We start from the raw sequence: 19,367 nt of genomic DNA, 5'->3' as shown, positions 1-19,367 counted from the left end.
GGTTCGTATGAGGGTAAGTTTCCCCGGACGTCAGGTGTCTGTCACACTGGGTCCTGTCAGCCCCTGGTGGACGAGTTTAGAACTACACCTTGTTAGTACATCAGTCAGCTCTATGGCTCTAGAGAGCCTTATGACTTGGTCAGGGGGTATATCGGTGAGGCATGAGGCCAGCTCATGGTTTTTCATGCTAGGTTTGACTTCATAGAGCCATAGGCATGTTGACAGAATGTTAAAGGTGTAGATCACTAAAGTAAGGACTATAGCAATGTAGGGCCCAGTTTTTCCGCACCGTGTGTCTCGACTTGTTATTGGCGATCACTAACTAGGGACAGGAGTTTTCCTGGTCAGGTGACAGGTCACATGGCCAGGAAAAAACTATAAACCCTGAAAATATTAACCATATGGATCCATGGAATGGATTTGAGTCGTTTATTTACAAAAACAGAAAAGCAGTTACATGAACAAATAACAGTCACACAGGATAGAATTGATGGGTCATACAAATGCTGCATACGGAGGAGACCTGGCAGTGGTTCTACCGGACACCAGTCTTGGGGTCAATTTCATTTCAATTCAATTCAGGAATTACACTGAACATCTAATTCCAATTATCTTCAACGCTCAATAAGGAACATTGGGAAATTGAATTTGGTTTACGTTATGAATTGACTGGAATTGAAATGGAAATGACCCCAAACCTGCCAGACACTTATTTACATCATAATTTAAAGGAAAATAAAACAACCGTGATAATTGATGGTTTTGTGGTCGTGAAAGAGTGGTTCCTCATGGTTTAAAATCCGAGCCCTGTTAGTCTCGTTCTGCCTGTCCTCTCTTCCCTTACCATTTCCTCTCTGTGTGATTTTGTTGGTCTAAAACTTGAACTCTTTGTATTTCTTGGCACCACTTCGTGTGTCTTGGGGCTGGGCCTTCCTCTTCTTTTGCTGTGGGAGAGAGAGAAAGAGAAATGAGAGTGCGAGAAACAAGTTGTCAATATTGTCATACAACAGTGAAAACACTACTTTCCCCCCCTTCTACTAACCCCCTATCCCGGCACAACATGTTGACATAGGTCTCTCTCTCATCTCTACAGGGCTGATAAGAGGGAGAGAGGAAGGAGGGAGATAGCTGTGCATGTGCACGCCCCTTTCAAATACTGATATTACAGGAGGATGGCATAGAGATAACATTTTTTAAAAGCAAGGCCTTGCAATATTAGTTATTATGACAGTACATTTTTTTAAAACATTGAATTCCTGGAGCTAAAGTTGTAATAGGGATTTAGGTGTTGAAATCACTCATACCAGTAGAGATAATAAAAATGGCCCTCTAGTCTTCCCATCTAGTGTTTGTTTTTGCTTCCTTTTGAACTGAAAACTGGTAATACAAACACTCTTAACCTCAGCAAGGCTCTAGTGGTCTAATACATTTCGAAAACCGAGAATAAGATTTCCAGTACGCTAGCCTGCAGTCGCTCCCACCTCTCACCTTCTGTTTGGCGGCGTGCTCGGCCACCATGTCGCTGAAGTCCTCCTTCTCCACCTGGGCCTCCTGGTTCCTGACATGCTCTTCGTACTTCTGGGTCATGGCCATTGGGTCCAGCTCCAACTCTTCTGGGGCCAGGGCTACCTCCACCCCCTGGGACTCTTGGCCTCCACCCGCCTTACGACCAGCCATCGCCTGGAGAGGGATAAAGAGAGAGCGAGAAGGGGGTTCAAACAAAAGACAATCTGAAATGGCAGTGGCACCCTAATTCCCTAGTGTGTGTGTGTGTGGTACAACTGCGTCCAAATGGTTTGGAGACCTGGCCAAAAGTAGATCACTATAGATTGGGTGGTGATTCGGGCGCAGTCGTAGTGTGTGTGTGTGTGCGTATGATCCTGAGGATGGATGTAGATGTGTTGACTACGCAATGCATTAGTGTACAGTATGTATCAAAACTGGCATGAAAGCAGACATGGTTCTTACCCCCGATACGTCGTAGATGTGTGTGGATGCCATCATGGCTGCCCCTCCAGAGCCCGTTCTCCTCTCTGGGAGCACCGTGAACAGCTGAGGAGTCTCATTCCTACACATAATTCCGCAGAAATAAATCACCAGAAGATACAAACCGCACACTCACAGCCTAGTTAGCACAACACACACAATAGAGAATACACACACAGCTTAAGTATGGCCACACACTCACCCGTCCATGGCCTCCTCAATCTTCTTCTTCCTCAGCTCGATGAGCTCTGGAGTCTCCATACCAGCAGGCACTGACGAGAAGCCTCCTGGGGTGATCAGACCACTGGGGGAGAGGCATATACAAAACACACACAGGGCTGGAGTTGGAACACTGATCAAGGTACTCAAGTCAACCAAATGCAAATGTCATTCCGTGCGATCAAAGGCCATTTGATCCAACAGTATAAAGAGACTGGTTCATTTCAAGTCGATGTCAACTTGTGTTTCAAACGTCCAGTAAACAACATGTGAATGTCTACCTGTCTGCCGGTGTGAAGAAGCCGGTTTCGTCTGGTTTCTCCTCGTCGCTCTCATCTTCCTCCTCTTCCTCTGAAGACTCCTCATCTGAAGGCTCCAGCTCTCCCCACGGCGTACGATCTACCTCCTCCTCCTCAGCCTTAGCCTACACAGAGAGAGAAAGACACACACACACACACACATTAGGGCACCAGTCAATACACCAATAGATTAAAAGCAGACTGGTTGTATGATATAGGCATATGTGGTAGAGTGTAGGGAAGTTTGGTGTATGGTAAATATTAGGGGTATGAGGCACGATTGTAGGGTATCCATCAGTGTACGAGGAGGATCTAACCTGGAAGTCTCCTGCGTTAGTCCCGAACACATCACCGTACAGAGGCTTGCCTGTCTCATCTACAGGAGGCTTCCCCCAACCACCAGCGTGGTAACCAAACGAACAGCTCTGAGAGGAGGGAGAGAGCGAGAGCGGAAGAGGGGGAGTTAATCGTCTGTAATGAGCTTCACGATACTGCAACATTTCAATACAGTGTTAATACTTTTGTAACGAGTCGGTAAATTGTTAAAGAGTGTGTCTGTTAAAGTCGGGCTTACCTCTGGGATGGGTGAGTTGAGTCCAGGGATCTTGAGGTTGGGATAGGAGGGAGGGGGGCCGTATCTCTGCATGGCAATCAGCCAGGGAGGGGGCACCTTGTGGGAGTTCTGCACAGAGAGGGGATGGTGAAGCAATTTTAGTGACAAGACCATTGTGTATCAGTGTCATTCTGCTCTCAAAAAGACGATCATCAATACAATTATTTTAGTCAAATCAAATAAAGCACAACTATAAAGCTGCCCAGCAACAATAAAGTTAGTGGCGAGATAACAATAACATGAAGTAGCGGAGGTGGTGATGAGGATGAAGATTAACTCACCGGTCCAACCGGCATGCCCAGAGCGATACGCAGTTCATCTGACAGATCACCTGGTTTCTTCTCCTTCAGCCTCGTCTCAAACTCTTTACCCTGAAAGAGAGAGAGAGGTCAGTGTGAGAAACAGAAACCTACCAGAGCAGTCCACTGACAACCAGGATTTCATTCAAGAACAAGGAACTATTGAAGGAAACCCAAAATCAACCACATAGGAGAGCTGGGCCATGCGGACAAAAATCCATATCGTGATACATTTCCGAAATGTATGTGATATTGATAAATAGAATGGTAAGTTTATAACATTCATGTGCTAGGGAAGTGAATTTGAAATAATTCACTATTCAAATAATATCATGATATTTTGGGGGGATATCCGGATAGTCTAAAGAGATGGGTTAGCTGACAATGTCACACACAAAAAATTATGTGCATGCTTCAATGGTGCAGAAGTCCGTGAGTTGTTATGATTCTGGATGGCCAGATGGCTACCAACAATGATAAGAAACTGCCATGCTGGGGAATCGTAAGTGACTCGTTTCAGCTAGGCCCTCGTTGTAAATAAGAATTTGTTCATAACTGACCTTCCTAGTTAAATAAAGGTTAAATAAATAAATAAAAGCTCATTTCATCTTGTTCTTGATACCATGTCTTGTTTTGAGGTGTTTTGACTGATTTCATGTCAATGCTAATATGGAAAAAATGTGCTAGCTAGCTAACCAACAACTGTAATGATGTATTTGAGACAAGAAGTGCTCTTTGTGCAAATGTGTTTATGTTTTCAATAAAACATAGAATATAGTTTACATGTAGTCAACAATCTAAGCCAACCCTGTGTGTTTTGCCCCATAGTTGCGCACGCATCGGATTTGTTGCTAAACAACCAACCTGTCTATACATGTAAAACTAACAAAACTTGTTTAAACTTGGGAATGCTACTTGCCCCAATGCATAGTGCCAACTGTAAAGTTTGGTGGTGGAGGAATAATGGTCTGGGGTTGTTCTCATGGTTTGGGCTAGACCCCTTAGTTCCAGTGAAGCGAAATCTTAACGTGACAGCATACAATGACATTCTAGACAAACACCTTTGGGATGAATTGGTACGCAGACTGCGAGCCAGGCCTAATCGCCCAACATCAGTGCCCGACCTCACTAACTCGTGGCCGAATGGAAGCAAGTCCCTGCAGCAACATCTAGTAGAAAGCCATCCAAAAAGAGTGGCGGCTGTTATAGCAGCAAAGGGGGGACCAACTCCATATTAATGCCCATGATTTTGGAATGAGATGTTTGACAAGCAGGTGTCCACATACTTTTGGTGTAGTATATCTACCTCGTAGTATAGGTCTCCATGGATGGAGAGTTTAGGCTTCATCTGCCACTTGAAGAAGGCGTCGTGGAGCTTCTGGTAGTCAATGTCGATCTTGCCCATCTTGGGACGAACCTTCTCCCTCATCTTGGTCTTCATGGTCTTGGCATCCTCCTGTGAACAGGGAACATAGTGTTGAAGAGTTTACACAGGATAAAACAGATGCATATTAGATTGTGTCCTACTACAATAGAAATACATTAGGGTTCCCCAACTGGAGGCCCGCGGGCCGAATTTGGCACGCAGGTGATTTTATTTGGCCCCTCAAGTTTATTTTACTTTTGGGGGGGGACTATATAAACACTAGCAAATCAGCTCCAATTGATTTTCATTTTGGAAATCTGTTCCAAAGTATAAGAGAGAGATATACTGTATATGATCAAAAGCGGCACATGCCACATCAGATTTGTCTTGTTGTTGTTTTTCTGTAATACTACTAGCCACCTAGCAATTTTATAAAGTTGATTTCAGACAGGTTCCCAATCTCCCAACCTCAATTAGCTACCAAGAAGCCAATTTCAGGCTATCAATCAAGTTAAAGTAGCTAGCTTGTCTAATTATCTTAGCTGGCATGCCTGCTGGCAAGGTTGGTAGACTTTAGAAAAGCAACTAATTACTAAATGTACTGAATAAGACTCGCATTCCTTTCAATCTTTTACCCCGATTTTAGCAGAGATTCAGATATAGTTTCTTAAAATAAAAATAACCACCAATCAGGAGGATACAGACAGCTCAAGAGGTATGCCTAGATGTGCAGAAAAATAAACTTTTTTTTTACGTGATCATATACAAACGCAAGCGAGGTTTGAAATTACTATGTTTTAGTCAAAATTTATATCTGTGCTTCTTGCAGTCAACAAATTTGTAATTGTGTTCCGGCCCCCTGACCATCCGCTCAAGAAAAATCTAGTTGATGATCCCCGAAATACATGGTCCTTCCGTACTAAGTAATCACAGATAAAAGCAATGCCCCAACCACATTCTTACACCTATCTAGTCATGATGGATCCTTGTTAACCTCAAAGAGGAAAGCATTCAAACATGAGTACATCCCAAAATGGACCCACTTGCCACCAGCTTGTGGTCCCCTGTACCCACTCAACCCCAACCAGTCACCCACCTTCTCCTGCAGAGCCTCTCTCATCTCCTGGATACCCGTCCTCTTGATGAACTCTGGCAGCTCAAACGGGGGCTTCTCTATACCCCTCTTGCCCTGGAGGTACTTCCTCTTGAAGCACCAGTGTCGGGGGACGGGGACCGTGTTCCTGGTTGCCTTCAGGTGTACCAGCAGCTTGGGCTCCTGGGCCGTCACATCGTGCATCTCCACCACGTCGGGACGCGCCACCAACTGGAGAGGAGGAGAGAGGGAGGGGGATGACAGGAGAGAAGGGAGCGAAAAGAGAGGTAATAAAGTTGGGAGGTCACATGCTGACTAGGCTTGGGACTCGCATGTTAATTTTGTCCATTCACGATCAGGACACGCAGGTGGAAATATCAAAACTAACTCTGAACCAACTATATAAGTTTGGGGACAGGTCGAAACGCATTAAACATTCATGGCCATTTAGCTGGCTTGCAGTAGCTAGCTTACAGTTGTAGCTAATTTGTCCTGGGATATAAACATTGGGTTGTTATTTAACACAAGGTCCTCTACTCCAACAATCCACAGAGAAAAGGGTCAAGCTAGTAAGATTCTAGTAATCTCTCATCCTTCAGTCTTCTTCTGACTTCATATGGCGGTTGGCAACCAACTTTTATTAGAATTTTTATATTTTTACCTTTATTTAACTAGGCAAGTCAGTTAAGAACAAATTCTTATTTTCAATGACGGCTAGGAACTGCCTTGTTCAGGGGCAGAAAGACAGATTTTTACCTTGTCAGCTCGAGGATTCGATCTTGCAACCTTTCTGTTACTAGTCCAACGCTCTAACCACTAGGCTACGTGCCGCCCCAACTTTAAGGTGCATTATAACCCCCGACTGGAGTGTGGACCTCAGTTCAGCTTTCAATCACCCACGTGGGTATATGCTTCTAAAAACCAATAACAAGAGAGGCGCCTGGCTACGCAGATGCTCGTTGACGCGTGCGACCGGTTTGGTTGAAATTAATGAATAACATGTTTGTGTAAAAAAAAAATTGGTGTGGTCAGGATGTCAGACGATCCCGCAGGTGAAGAAGCCGGATGTGGAGGTCCTGGGCTGGCGTGGTTACGCATGGTCTGCGGTTGTGAGGCCGGTTGGACATACTGCCCAATTATCTAAAACGACGTTGGAGGCGGCTTATGGTAGAGTAATGAATATTAAATTATCTGACAACAGCTTTGGTGGACATTCCTCCAGTCAGCATACCAATTGCATGCTCCCTCAAATCTTGTGATATCTGTGGCATTGTGTTGTGTGACAAAACTGCACATTTTAGAGTGCTGTTATTGTCCCAGCACAAGGTGCATCTTTGTAATGATCATGCTGTTTAATCAGCTTCTTGATATGCCACACCTGTCAGAACAGGTACAATAGAGTGTCTAGTATAAGAAACAGATGCCTCACAAGCCCTCAACTGGCAGCTTCATTAAATAGTACCCGCAAAACACCAGTCTCATAAATAAAAAAAATAAAAAACGTTAGCAGTGAAGAGGCGACTCGAGGTTCTTGAAATTTTCCGGATTGAATTACCTTCATGTCTTAAAGTAATGATGGACTGTCGTTTCTCTTTGCTTATTTGAACTGTTCTTGCCATAATATGGACTTTTTTATTTTACGAAATAGGGCTATCTTCTGTATACCAACCCTACCTTGTCACAACACAACTGATTGGCACAAATGCATTAAGAAGGAAGGAAAGAAAATCCACAAATTAACTTTTAACAAGGCACACCTGCTAATTAAAATCATTCCAGGTGACTACCTCATGAAGCTGGTTGAGAGAATGCCAAGAGTGTGCAAGCTGTCATCAAGGCAAAGGCTGGCTACTTTGAAGAATCTTAAATATAAAATATATTTTGATTTGTTTAACACTTTTTTGGTTACTACATGATTCCATGTGTTATTTAATAGTTTTGATATCTTCACTATTATTCTACAATGTATAAAAATAAAGAAAAACCCTTGAATGAGTAGGTGTGTCCAAACTTTTGACTGGTACTGTGTGTGTGTGTGTGTGTATATAGTCAGCACTTATAACATTCATGAACATTAATGAGACCAGCTAGATCTTATAACCACTATGTTATAAGAAAGTGGTTTACCTGTTTGAGTTCAGCCACAGTCAGTCTGTTCATCCTTCTCAGCTTCTTCTTAGACAGCTTGGGAACATCTGTTCTGATCTCCTGTACACACAGAGAGAGATGGAGAGAGATCAAGAGATGGAGAAAGACTTCCATGGTCAACAGTTCCAAAGAAGGAGTAATTGACAACATGAACAGGAAGACACTATCCCCCATGTCCCAATCCTCTAACTTTCTCCCTGAAAGTGCACTACTTAGGGCAGTAGGCTAGATAATTGAGACACTGAACAGTCCTGCTTGAGATTTTGTCTTCTTCATCCAAGCCAAGGAATGAAGAAACCATAGGATAGATGAATACTAACGTCATCACTGTCATCGCTGTCTTTTGTCTCCTCCTCGAACCCCTTCTTCTTCAACATGGTAGGAGCCTCCTTTTTCTCCGGCTCCTTCTCTTTCTCTTTCTTCACATCGTCAGTCAGCTGAGGGATGAAAAAAAATAAATAAACAGTGAGAGGGACGGAGACAAAGCCAGTTAAGTGAAGCAATTTACTGAACACTCAAACAGAAAACCAATATCCAAATTGAACAACAGTATATTGTATTTCATAAGTGGTCTTCAAAATGGTAAATAATAAGGTCAAGAAGATTGCGGACAAATGTGTAAGATGTTTTGACTGATCATTTGTAAATTCGTTATGAATAAACAAAATGATCAAAACGGAGCAGGCTCTCACCTTGAAGGCCTCAAAGATCCTCTTGAAGAAGATGAAGTTAGGATCGTAGATCTCCGGTTCCTCAGTGACGTACTCGATCTCCACCTCATGCTCTTTCTCCTTCCCTCCATCCTCCTCCTTCTTCTCCACCGCCTGCTCCCTCTTCTCCTGCACACGCCTTTTCTTGTTCTTCTTCTTGCGGTTCCTGCGCTTGCGGTTTTTCTGAGAAGGGAAGAGAGAAAATGTCAGGAAATAGCAGCATTTCTTAATCCGCACACCAACTCAGTGGCCTTGTGGTTAGAGTGTCCGCCGTAAAATTCTAAGGTTGTGAGTTAAATTCCCTGCTGAGTCGCATCATTCTGAATTCGCATTGGTGAAGCGCCAAGGCCAAGGAGAGGACGCGAGGAATCAAGAAAATACAATTGAGATTCACCCACAGACAGCAGGAGAGAAGTTGTGAATGAGAACAATACTCACATCTTTCTTGGAGAGAGAACTGTCATCCTCTTCCGTCTCAGACAAGACGGGGGCGGAGGAGTTGTTCATCTCCATCTCCTGGCTCTCCTCCTCCTCTTCCTCTTCTGGAAAAGGATAGAAAACACAGAACATTCACTGACCAGTTCAAGCTCCTACAAGGCTCTGAACCCAGATAACAAGAACTAGGACTGCAGTACTTAGAATAGAAAGATACCGTCAGGGTTTGGTTGATGTTAACTTACTGAAAGATATGAAGAAACACTCAATAAATATATGTTATAAATAGAGTTAGCTTACTTTATTTGTTTAAGTCATGATTTTGTCATTTGTTAAGGGTTTATGCATAATCCCACTCCAGTGTGTAGTTCCCTGTTCTGACCTGTGGGAGCGGTGCTTAGCTGCTCCTGTCTGATCTCCTTTAGTTGGAGAATCTTCTCCAGGGCCTGAGGGATCTTAGGGCCAATGCCCACCTCCTCTCCCTGCCACACCTGTTAAACACACGCACACTAGATTTTCTTAGGTCAGGTGTCTCCTGATACTAAAAACATATCACATATACATTTCTTCTAAATCTTACACCGAGCAGACTTCTATAGCAGCTGAATTCTTACCTGAGATAACTCACTAAATGAAAACTTAAGTCGCAAGCATCCAGTTCAATTTACATGGGTGTTAAGTATTTGTGTCTTATGTTTAAGAGCACAAAGTAGACCACGACAAACAATATTTACAAGGACAATGTCTATTAGCTTGACGTTGGGTCGTACCTCTCTGGCGTCCTCTCCTGGCGGTGGGGGAACTCTCTGTCTCTGGGTATGCATCATGGACATACCAGGAGGGGGTGGGTTCATTCCACCAGTATTTATACCAGGAGGGGGTGGGTTCATCCCTACAACACAACAAGACCCACATTTTGATTTGCACCAACCATGTCGATGTACCCGCCGTCGTGTTATGTAAGCACGAAACAGACGAAAATGGACAGAAACAGGGAGGGACTATCTGGAAATGTCCAATAAGAAACGCTTGTTATCATTTTCTGTAGAGAACGACCGATATGGGTTTTGAAGGGCCGATATGGAGAAAAATTTAAAAATGGCCAATATTTTATGGCGATAATACCTTGAAAATGTGAACATTTTAATAATTTGAACATTTCAATAATTGAATTAACATTTGAATAAATATTCCCATAGAAAGCCATGTACGGCTTCAACAAATCGTTTATACAACCATACAATCAATTTGACTTTGTTTTTAACACTATAACTACTTAACATAATGGTACATTTCTTGATAAACTGGGTGAAGCAAGATTACATAGGCCTAGTCACAATACAGGTGAATTCATATTTAAGAGGACTGTCTTCATGGGTTGATTTATTGACTCTTTAGGGCCTTTTTCAGTAGTCTATGGGGCAACAGAAGACAATCTGTTGCCCTTTCATTTGAGACCACGTTAGGCCTACTGATCAACATTTTTTTTTTAATAGAAGTAGCCCTTTGTCTTTAAAAAAAATATTTTAAAAAATATGTGTTGTCTCTTTAAGAGACATGACACCACTCCTGTGTCGTGTAACCAAAGTATGTGAGCAGAGCCTGAGCAGAGCCTAGAGAGGAGCTTGCCGATTTTTGACTGAAGCGCAGAGCCAGTTTCCCAAAGGATGGAGCAGCGGCTGTCTCGGCCGCTCCAATTTCGCTCCAGTTCCACTTATTTCACGAGATCAGGACATGCATTTGTAGTCTACTTGTGTGCTGCTTAGCCCCTTGCTTTAGCTACTGTCATGGAGTTCGCTAAATATTTTCCATAAAGAAACTGAGAAAAAAAAAAACACAGGTGCAAAATCAAGGTGACTCACAAAGATGAGGACCAAGAGCAAGAGCGGTGATGTAGTGTCCACTAAAGAATCACTGTGGAATCTGAAAAGACACGCACCCCGAAAGCATGATGATGTATTACATGCACATGCTAACAGAAAGGAATGAGATGGGTAGCTAGCTAAGTGTGCCATTGTATTCAAGTATTCATAAACAAAAAATCTGATCTCTTAAAAGTTTCCTTCAGGTTCGTTCTATTATCTATACAATAGGATATCCTTGATTTTGGCTCAATAAGCCTAACATATTACCTCTTTCAAGAGGCTTTCTGTTTTGAAAGGGTTATTTTTCCTAAAAAAAAAAAACCTTTACGCCTATATAAAGAAAAACTCCTCCTCCCCGCCCAGCCTGGCAAGAGTGGGCCGAAGGGTGTTCAGCATCCTGTGGCTCCGCAATCGCAGAGAGGGTATTCTCCGCTACTGGCCTACTCTGCGGGCACCGTCACATGAGCCTGAAGCCACAGACTCTGGCCAAACTTGTGTTTCCAAAAGTGAATTCAAAAGGCACTGTCATGGAGTTCACTACATTTTTTTCATAAATAAACTGAAAAAGCACACAGGTGCAAAATCAAGGTTAATTACTAAGATGAGGAGCCTAATAAGGCATTTTTCATTTCATTTAGCTTTAAGTCACGGCCTACATGCGCAATTTATAGACTATGGTGATTTAATACAATTAACTGTTTAAATGCTGAACGCGTAAGGATGTGGAGCGCTAGAGCGGCAAGCAGCGCTCCGTGAGCGATGAACGGGATTTCCGGTCGGCAGTTCAGGTCGGCTCAGCAAGAGAAAGACAGGTCATTTAGCTAACTCAGTGAATTAACAACATTTTTGGTAGTGCAGAACAATTAGTGCCTTTTGAGGTCGGTTCAGTTTCGGTTGAATTACTAAAAATAATCTTGGATTAGATTATTTGGGTTGAATGCGGTAACACCACTGAATCATTTATTAAATGTACTTTAATCAAATATTTCAGTCGTGTATATTACATTTGTTTTATTGATTAATATTATTTCATTCCAAGTCATCATCAGCTGTTGCCTATGCGGTCTGACAAAATTACTCTTTTGTAGTTCTTCAAAGTAAATAAGGCACACTTTTATGACTGCTGAATACCCACTATCAATAACTTTCATCATGCATTTTCAGTTAGAGATACCTCGCAAAGCAACAGCTGCTCTCTATATCCCTTCACGAGCATGCATTCTTGTCTCTTCTGTAGCAGGCGTGAAAAATAAACAGACCGGTCAAGTACACGGAACAAAAATATAAACAATATTTAAAGTGTTGGTCCCATGTTTCATGAGCTGACATAAAAGTTAACAGAAATTTGACATCCCTGTCAGTGAGCATTTCTTCTTTGGCAAGATAATTCATCCACCTGACAGGTGTGGTATATCAAGAAGATGAATAAACAGCATGATAACCTTGTGTTGGGGACATTAAATGCCACTCTAAAATGTGCAGTTTTGTTACACAAACACAATGCCACAGATGTCGCAAGTTGAGGGAGAGCACAATTGGCATGCTGACTGCAGGAATGTCCACCAGAGCTGTTGCCAGAGAATTTAATGTTAATTTCTCTACCATATGCCGCCACCAACGTTGTTTTAGAGAATTTCGCAATACGTGCAACTAGCCTCACAACCGCAGACCACTTGTATGGCATCATGTGGGCCAGCGGTCTTCTGATGTGAATGTTGTGAACAGAGTGCCCTATGGTGGTGGTGGGGTTATGGTATGGGCAGGCATAAGCTATGGACAACGAACACAATTGCATTTTATTGATGGCAATATGAATGCACAAAAATGTTGTGACGAGACCCTGAGGCCCACTGTGATGCATATCTATATTCCCAGTCAGGTGAAATCCATAGATTAGGGCCTGATTTATTTATTTCAATTGACTGATTTCCTCATATGAACTGCAACTGTAAATTCACTGCCTGGTTGCATCACTGCCTGGTATGGCAACTGCTGTATATATTGTTATTTTTCAATGCTGCTCTTTAATTACTTGTTACTTTTATCTCTTAGCCATATTTTTTGTTGTTGAAACTGCACTGTTGGTTAGGGGCTTGTAAGTAAGCATTTCACTAAGGTTGTTGTATTCGGCACGTGACTAATACAATTTGATTTGATTAGCTAGCAAAAGTTATCTCTATGCTGAATGTTGTTTACCTAGCTAGCTACTGGTATGTTGCTTTCAGGGTTTTCGTCAACATTTTCCGCCGGACAGTGTGACCGGGAAAGATTGTAATTGACCTGAACACTAACGCATTATGGTGTCCACCCACGGTGAACAAAATCACATTTAGAGGATTGTAATTCATCTTAACAGAGTAGAAATGTGCCTGTAAAGGTAATAAAACAAAGTAGAATGATGTTCTTATAACAACATGATAGGTTTTATTGAAAAGCAAAACATTGCCCTTGCGTCTTCCTCCCTGCTATAAATCATAAATTAATATATATATATATTTAAAGAAACATTACGCCTAGAAGAACAAGCCGCCTACACAGTAATAACACTTCAAAATATAATAATGTGTATAATATAACTTGCGAACGACCTGTCCTATAGACTATTTTTATGAATATTTTGTATTAATAAATAACAAAACACAGCTGTTTTAAAATACAATCTAGGCCGGAACATTTTAATGAGGCCTAATAAATAACACAACATGGCAGTCTATGAACACCAGGGCTAGCCCGCCCCACTCCCGATGCTAAAGAGGCCACTCTAGGAGGCCATGAAATTAAGAAATGAACAACCTGATATTGGACAATCAAATTCGATATGTAAATAAACAACATTCGGTAAGGCTGGCTCATGGAGAGAAAGCTCATTTTACAATGGTCCTGTAAAACAAGGCCCACGCCATGCATTTATGAAAGCACTGGTTACCATAACCAAAATGATATATTTCTACACTTCTACTGGATGTTAATAAATGTTATGTTATAATTTGAACTATCGTGGGGGTCGTGACTCGCCATGTGTGATATACGTGGCTTATTGATAAACAACTATTATACGCCGTCGGCTGACTAATGATTGCAACTCTCCGATGTGAATAGTTGGCAACGATGTATCGTTTCCAAGAGCTACTGAATAAGCTCAAATGAAATGCACCCATTTCATATGATAAGCCTACACATAATTACTCTCCTCTCTCAATCCATTCCAAATCTGTATACTATACATGACACAAGGTTGGGATATGTTGATCTTGCCTAGGGCGGCAGCAGAACTGTTAGGACTGGGCCTGACGAACGCAATTTGCCTCTAATTTATTTGCGTTTGAGGTGGACCGTGACCTGCTCAAAGTGAGCGGCTGCTGTTGGGAAGTCAAAACTGTTACAACTCCTTGGAGCAGCGTGCGATGTGCATCAGCCTTGTTACTTTCTTCTCGAAAAAAAGTGAAATCTTGAGGCATTCTTTACTGTTTTGGAGAAAGAATCCCCTCGGTGGGCACACTGAACACAGAGATAATCAACACAACCGTCGCCAATTTTGCCCAGTCGGGGGTACACTTATCTGAAGGACCTTGCGTCTTTTGCGCGAGTAAAAATAGAAACACTTCATTTCCAAGCAGCTTGAGGATTTATTAACCTAAAGTATATTTGACTTTGAAGTTGGAGCACACCATCAATGAATAAAAAGCATTATATCGCAATCCAAAAAAATCATACCGGAAACCCCTGGTTGCTTTGTAAGGGCTGCAGCCTGTATGGACATTGTCTTGCCTAACAGTTAATCAATTATCACCGTAGAAATGTCTACATTCTGTGTGGCATTATTAAAGTGTGCAAAAATGTATATGCAGCATGAAAGGTCTAGAGTGGGTAGGTAGCAAGCAGCCCAGAGGTTCCTCGAGGACAGGCTAACTAGTTAGCAGTGGCGCCGGATTGCAGGAGTTTCACACGAGAGGCAAGTGTGTTAACATGCTATAAAGGGGAAAATCGGCTCAGCCGATACTCAAGGGCCGATTGCCGGTAACTAAGGGTTAATATAGGCCCGACCAATTACGAGTCGTTCTCTAGCGGTGTGCACTACTGACCTCTCATCATGGGGGGCATCATGCCAGGGGGTCGTGGCCCCGGGTCAGACATCCTGGGCCCTGGTCCTCCATGCTGCATCTTAGCGAGCTCTTGCTGCCTCTCATGCTCCATCATCACTGCCGCCTGACAGAGGGAGGAGAGATAAGGAAGAGAGCAGGGAAGGAAGAGAGGAGGGAAGGAAGAGAGAGAAGGGAGGGGAGAGATGGATGAAGGGAAGAGAGGTAGGGAAGAGCGAGAATTAGAAGACGTGATATATTTCAAGCAAGGGACGGTACCATTACAATGTGATTGGTTGTGACACAAAACTACTGATCAATAACAACAAAATAATTTAGATGGGAGAAAGACATGAACAGCCTCCAGCCCTCACCCTCTTCTGCTGCTCCAGAAGCTCCTGCTCCTTCATGTGCTCTTCCATAGCACGGGAATCCCCCTGAACACACACACACAAAAGGTCAACTTTTGAAACTATTCATCACCAACTGATCAATACCAGAACCCCTCTACAGCCACTGCTTCCATCCCATGCAAGAGAAGACAGACTACTTTACAACTAGGGCCTAGAGTATTTCCTAGTCAGGTAAAACTCAGGGGCCTAGATAAAAACCCTCTCCGGTGGTTTGGTCTTACCTGCTGCTTGGCCCTCTCCTCATGCTGCATCATCATGGCAGCCCTCTGCTGCACCATCTTCAGCTGGTCCTCCTGGGAGAGGCCAGGGGGCATGCCTGGAGGCTCCATGCCCATATGCATCCCTGGTGGAGGGGGTCCACCCGCCATCATGCTCATCGCCTGGAGCATACCCATACCAGGTGGCATGGGCGGCATGGGCATTGGGGGCATGGGGGGGATGCCTGGCATCTGGGGGACAAAGATAGAGGAGGAGGGAAGGGTGGTTGTTGGTAAGGTTGTTTTTGATTTGGGTAAGTAGTTATTCCGGCACCATGTGCCCTAACCAGGAAAACTCCCCTTAGTTTTTACTGGTCAGATCACATGGTAAAGGTAAAACTCCAGGTCCCGTTCATGACAGATTGATCACATGCTGCAGAGTGTATGGCTAAACAATCACAGTAAACGTAAGAATGAAAGGAATTCGATTGGACTGTCTAATAACCTTATAGGGTCGGTTGGTGCTGACCTGCGTGGTCATAGGTTTGTCATCACCCCCTTGGTTGGGCTTGCTGAGCATCATTCCAGTCTGAGTGGAAAAACACAGATGCACACAAAGATAAATGGATCAGATAAACGCATAAGATGCAATACACTCTTCCACTCTCCTCCTCACTAGCACAGACTGACCTGCATCATGTATCCCTTGAGCCTGTCCAGCATCTCCTCTCTGGGGCCTAAGAAAGGAGGAAAAGACAACTGTAAACAAACAATGAACAATACAGCTGGGACAACAATGATTTCATTACAAATGGATGAAATGAAAGGTTCATTTATATTGCTGTGTAGTTAAATCAGCCACTTCGAGGAAAGCATCTGTGCGACTTGTTAATAGATAATTTATCCTTGATCTGAAAATGTGGTTGGAAGGTTTGGGGGTGCAGCAATTTGTTGTTTTCCCCCGTGTTGCAGATGGCTATATAGGTCCTATAATATAGGGCTATTAAAGGCCCAGTGCAATAAGAATATATTTCTACTCGTTTGATATTTTTTAAATCAGTTTTTTCAGGGGCTGCTGTACCTCATCAGCCCTACTTCCCGCGGCTGTGGTCGGAGGTGCCGACTTGATGATGCGACGCAAATGCGGAGCCTCAGGAGGCCAACTTGAGCTTGGTACCGCGTCACTGTTCGCCTCAAATTTTTTACAAATGCGGCGGGCTCAATATAGCTCTGCATTGACATGATTGGTTGACGGTAGGTTTTGTATAAACACAAACTTTGACAACTTCCTTCACAACAGCTCTGCACTGCTGCATGGTCAATTCGATATTTGCATTGGCCGTGCAGCATTTACAGTGATACAGCCTCTGCAGAAGTCAGGGAATTCATACTTCTTGCACTTCGCTGAGCGGCGCAGAGCTAGTGTGAAGAAAGTAGTCAAGGAAGTGAGTTTGTGTTTATACAGGACCTCCCGCCCTCACCTACCCTCAACCAATCATGTCAATGCCGGACCTATATTGAGCCCTCCACATTATTAAACATTTTGAGGGGCATGGCAATGCAATACTGAGCTCATTTTTGGGCTCTGCATGCCTCTGGGTGATCGCTATTGCGTCACATTATCCTTACGGCGCCTCCGACCATATTATCGAATCAAGCATAAATTGGCTTTAAATGTGCCTTTTATCAATCAAACACCCAACCAAAACAGCAAGTTAAGATTAGCTGTTAGCTATCAACCATGATGACTCACTGACGTTAAGCAAAATACTATGCGTAGAGGTGTTGAACATGAACTTGTAGCTAATATGTATTGTTTGTGTAGATAGCGAGCGAGTTATGATACCGTTAGTTTGCACTCTCCATTACTTTCATGAGGGCCTGCTAGCTAACTTTGCCGCGGAAGTACATATGTGTGGATAGCATGTTAGCGGCTAGCTACTGCTACACACAATGCATTCAATTCAAAGCTTGCTTCTAATCATACCCATGTTAGGTGCGCCTAGCTCGCCTAGCTTGGCTTGAAGCTCCGGATTGCTCCATGTATTCAGGGCCGCTACAGAGCTCCCCAAGTCAGAAGGCATGGGTTCAGTCCCCGGCGGTCCGTCGGAAGCCATGTTGAAATTCAACAGAGCAATGGGACTCTACAGAAACAACAGACACGAAAACCTGACAAATCTTGCAAACCGGAAAAAGCAGTTGGAGATTTCTGGGTAATGTAGTTTGTGGTAGGAGGAATAATATTATTCATGGGTTTCCAAATTACAACCACTAGGTTGCAGTATTTAATTAAGAAAAACACGATCCTGATTCATTGCCAAAATTACATGCCAATGTGAAGTAAGAGGCAATGTATGCTTGATCCGAGAAATGTGGTCAGAAGCTCTGTATGGATGGTGTGACACAATTGTGGAGCCTCCAGAGGCCAAATTGAGCTCCATATATACAGTATGGTTAATCTGTCACCTGCATGGGCCTTGCAGCATTTCCCTTACGAAAAAAGATTTCAGTCAGTGGAGTATAACTGCAATTACTGCATCCAAAATACCAGTTTCAAAACAGCAATCTTTTTTTTGTAAGTGTTATGGTGATACTGCCTCTGCAGATGTCAAGGCATTCCTACTTCTTGTGCTTTGCTGAGCAGCGCAGAGCTGTTGTGAAGCAAGTTGCTAAAGAAGTCAGTTTGTGTGTATACAGGACCTACCGTCAACCAATCATGTCAATGCGGAGCTATATGGAGCCCTCCGCATTTTTACTAAATTTGAGAGGCGCAAGGCGATGCGGTACTGAGCTCAATTTGGCTTCTTTGGGATTGTTGACGGATCGCGTCCAATCTTAAGGTGCATACACCACCACCTACTCTACTGGAGTGTGAGGCCATTCACAGCCTACCTACATACATTAAATTATTTGTGATACGGTACTATTAAATTGGGGTATATTACCCTGCCAACTATTAGTCCTCTCTAAAAAAAAAATATAATCAAAAACAACATCACTCCATTCCACTATTTACCCTATCTAATCCTACTGCAGACCAACGGTCTGAGAAGACATAACACCACCACTCAACACCCCCTGCAACTGTTCTGCAATAAAACCTTGCAATCCCAGGTATTTGTGTCCTCAGATCCTCAAAAGGTTTTACAGCTGCACCATCGAGAGCATCCTGACGGGTTGCATCAATGTCTGGTATGGTGGTATGGCAACTGCTCGGCCTCCGACTGCAAGGCTCCCCCATTATTGGGGGAAAGCATACAGGAGAACCCTTCGTCATGAGTGGTGAGCAAACGCATCCAATCCCAGTGGCGGTTTATCCTGGGCCCAAAGAGAGAACCAGAAGGGGCAATGTGCGAAAAGTTCCCATAGCTGGAGGACAATGTCAGGGTGTAGGCGCCACTTGTCATCTAGAGGGCCTCCACGGGATAAGAGGTCTGCCCCCACATTGAGGTGGCCTGGAATGTGGCGTGCCGTCAACGAGAGAAGAGCAGGAGATCTCAACTTCCACCCCGCCTCAGCTTCCAGTCTAACCCAGTGGGCAGAGAACAGCTTCGGTGCCATCCCCAATAATGCTATGAGTGCAAAGTCGAGGAGCATTCCGTCCAAAACGTCTTTAATCCTCTATGGCCCTGTCCGCCCAAGGGG

At 43.5% G+C, this 19,367-nt stretch overlaps 1 protein-coding gene across 3 annotated transcripts; it reads right to left on the bottom strand.

Moving 5' to 3' along the window:
• Positions 1–415: 415 nt before the first annotated feature.
• LOC110500425 (splicing factor 3B subunit 2) lies at positions 416–17,904 on the bottom strand. 3 transcript variants are annotated; one of them, XM_021577799.2, is made up of 22 exons: positions 17,710–17,904; positions 16,413–16,459; positions 16,228–16,311; positions 15,747–15,974; positions 15,487–15,549; positions 15,116–15,239; positions 9,939–10,060; positions 9,551–9,659; positions 9,172–9,275; positions 8,716–8,916; positions 8,344–8,460; positions 8,003–8,083; positions 5,879–6,106; positions 4,723–4,872; positions 3,399–3,488; positions 3,079–3,186; positions 2,822–2,929; positions 2,487–2,629; positions 2,189–2,290; positions 1,969–2,068; positions 1,489–1,680; positions 416–944 (listed from the first exon to the last, which is right to left on the bottom strand). In XM_021577799.2, exons 1-22 carry the CDS (start codon positions 17,837–17,839, stop codon positions 873–875), a joined length of 2,703 nt encoding a protein of 900 aa, XP_021433474.1. In that variant the 5' UTR covers positions 17,840–17,904; the 3' UTR covers positions 416–872. The 3 variants fall into 3 exon arrangements, with proteins under 3 accessions (XP_021433474.1, XP_021433475.1, XP_021433476.1); XM_021577800.2 differs by having other exon boundaries at positions 424–944; positions 9,172–9,269; XM_021577801.2 differs by having other exon boundaries at positions 424–944; positions 16,252–16,311; positions 17,710–17,862.
• Positions 17,905–19,367: the final 1,463 nt, after the last annotated feature.

Source organism: Oncorhynchus mykiss, chromosome 21 (assembly GCF_013265735.2).
Source record: "Oncorhynchus mykiss isolate Arlee chromosome 21, USDA_OmykA_1.1, whole genome shotgun sequence".
NCBI lineage: Eukaryota > Metazoa > Chordata > Actinopteri > Salmoniformes > Salmonidae > Oncorhynchus > Oncorhynchus mykiss.
The sequence above is the reverse complement of the archived record's forward strand: the minus strand, read 5'-3'. Positions and strand labels throughout refer to the sequence as shown.

Bases quoted from the DNA above. Each gene is read 5' to 3' on its own strand.
- LOC110500425 (XM_021577799.2), bottom strand. From the start codon at position 17,839: ATGGCTTCCGACGGACCGCCGGGGACTGAACCCATGCCTTCTGACTTG. The intron at 4,873-5,878 runs GTGGGTGACTGG...CCCTGTTCACAG, and splicing joins GAGAGGCTCTGCAGGAGAAG to GAGGATGCCAAGACCATGAA. The intron at 2,069-2,188 runs GTGAGTGTGTGG...AATTATGTGTAG, and splicing joins ATTGAGGAGGCCATGGACGG to GAATGAGACTCCTCAGCTGT.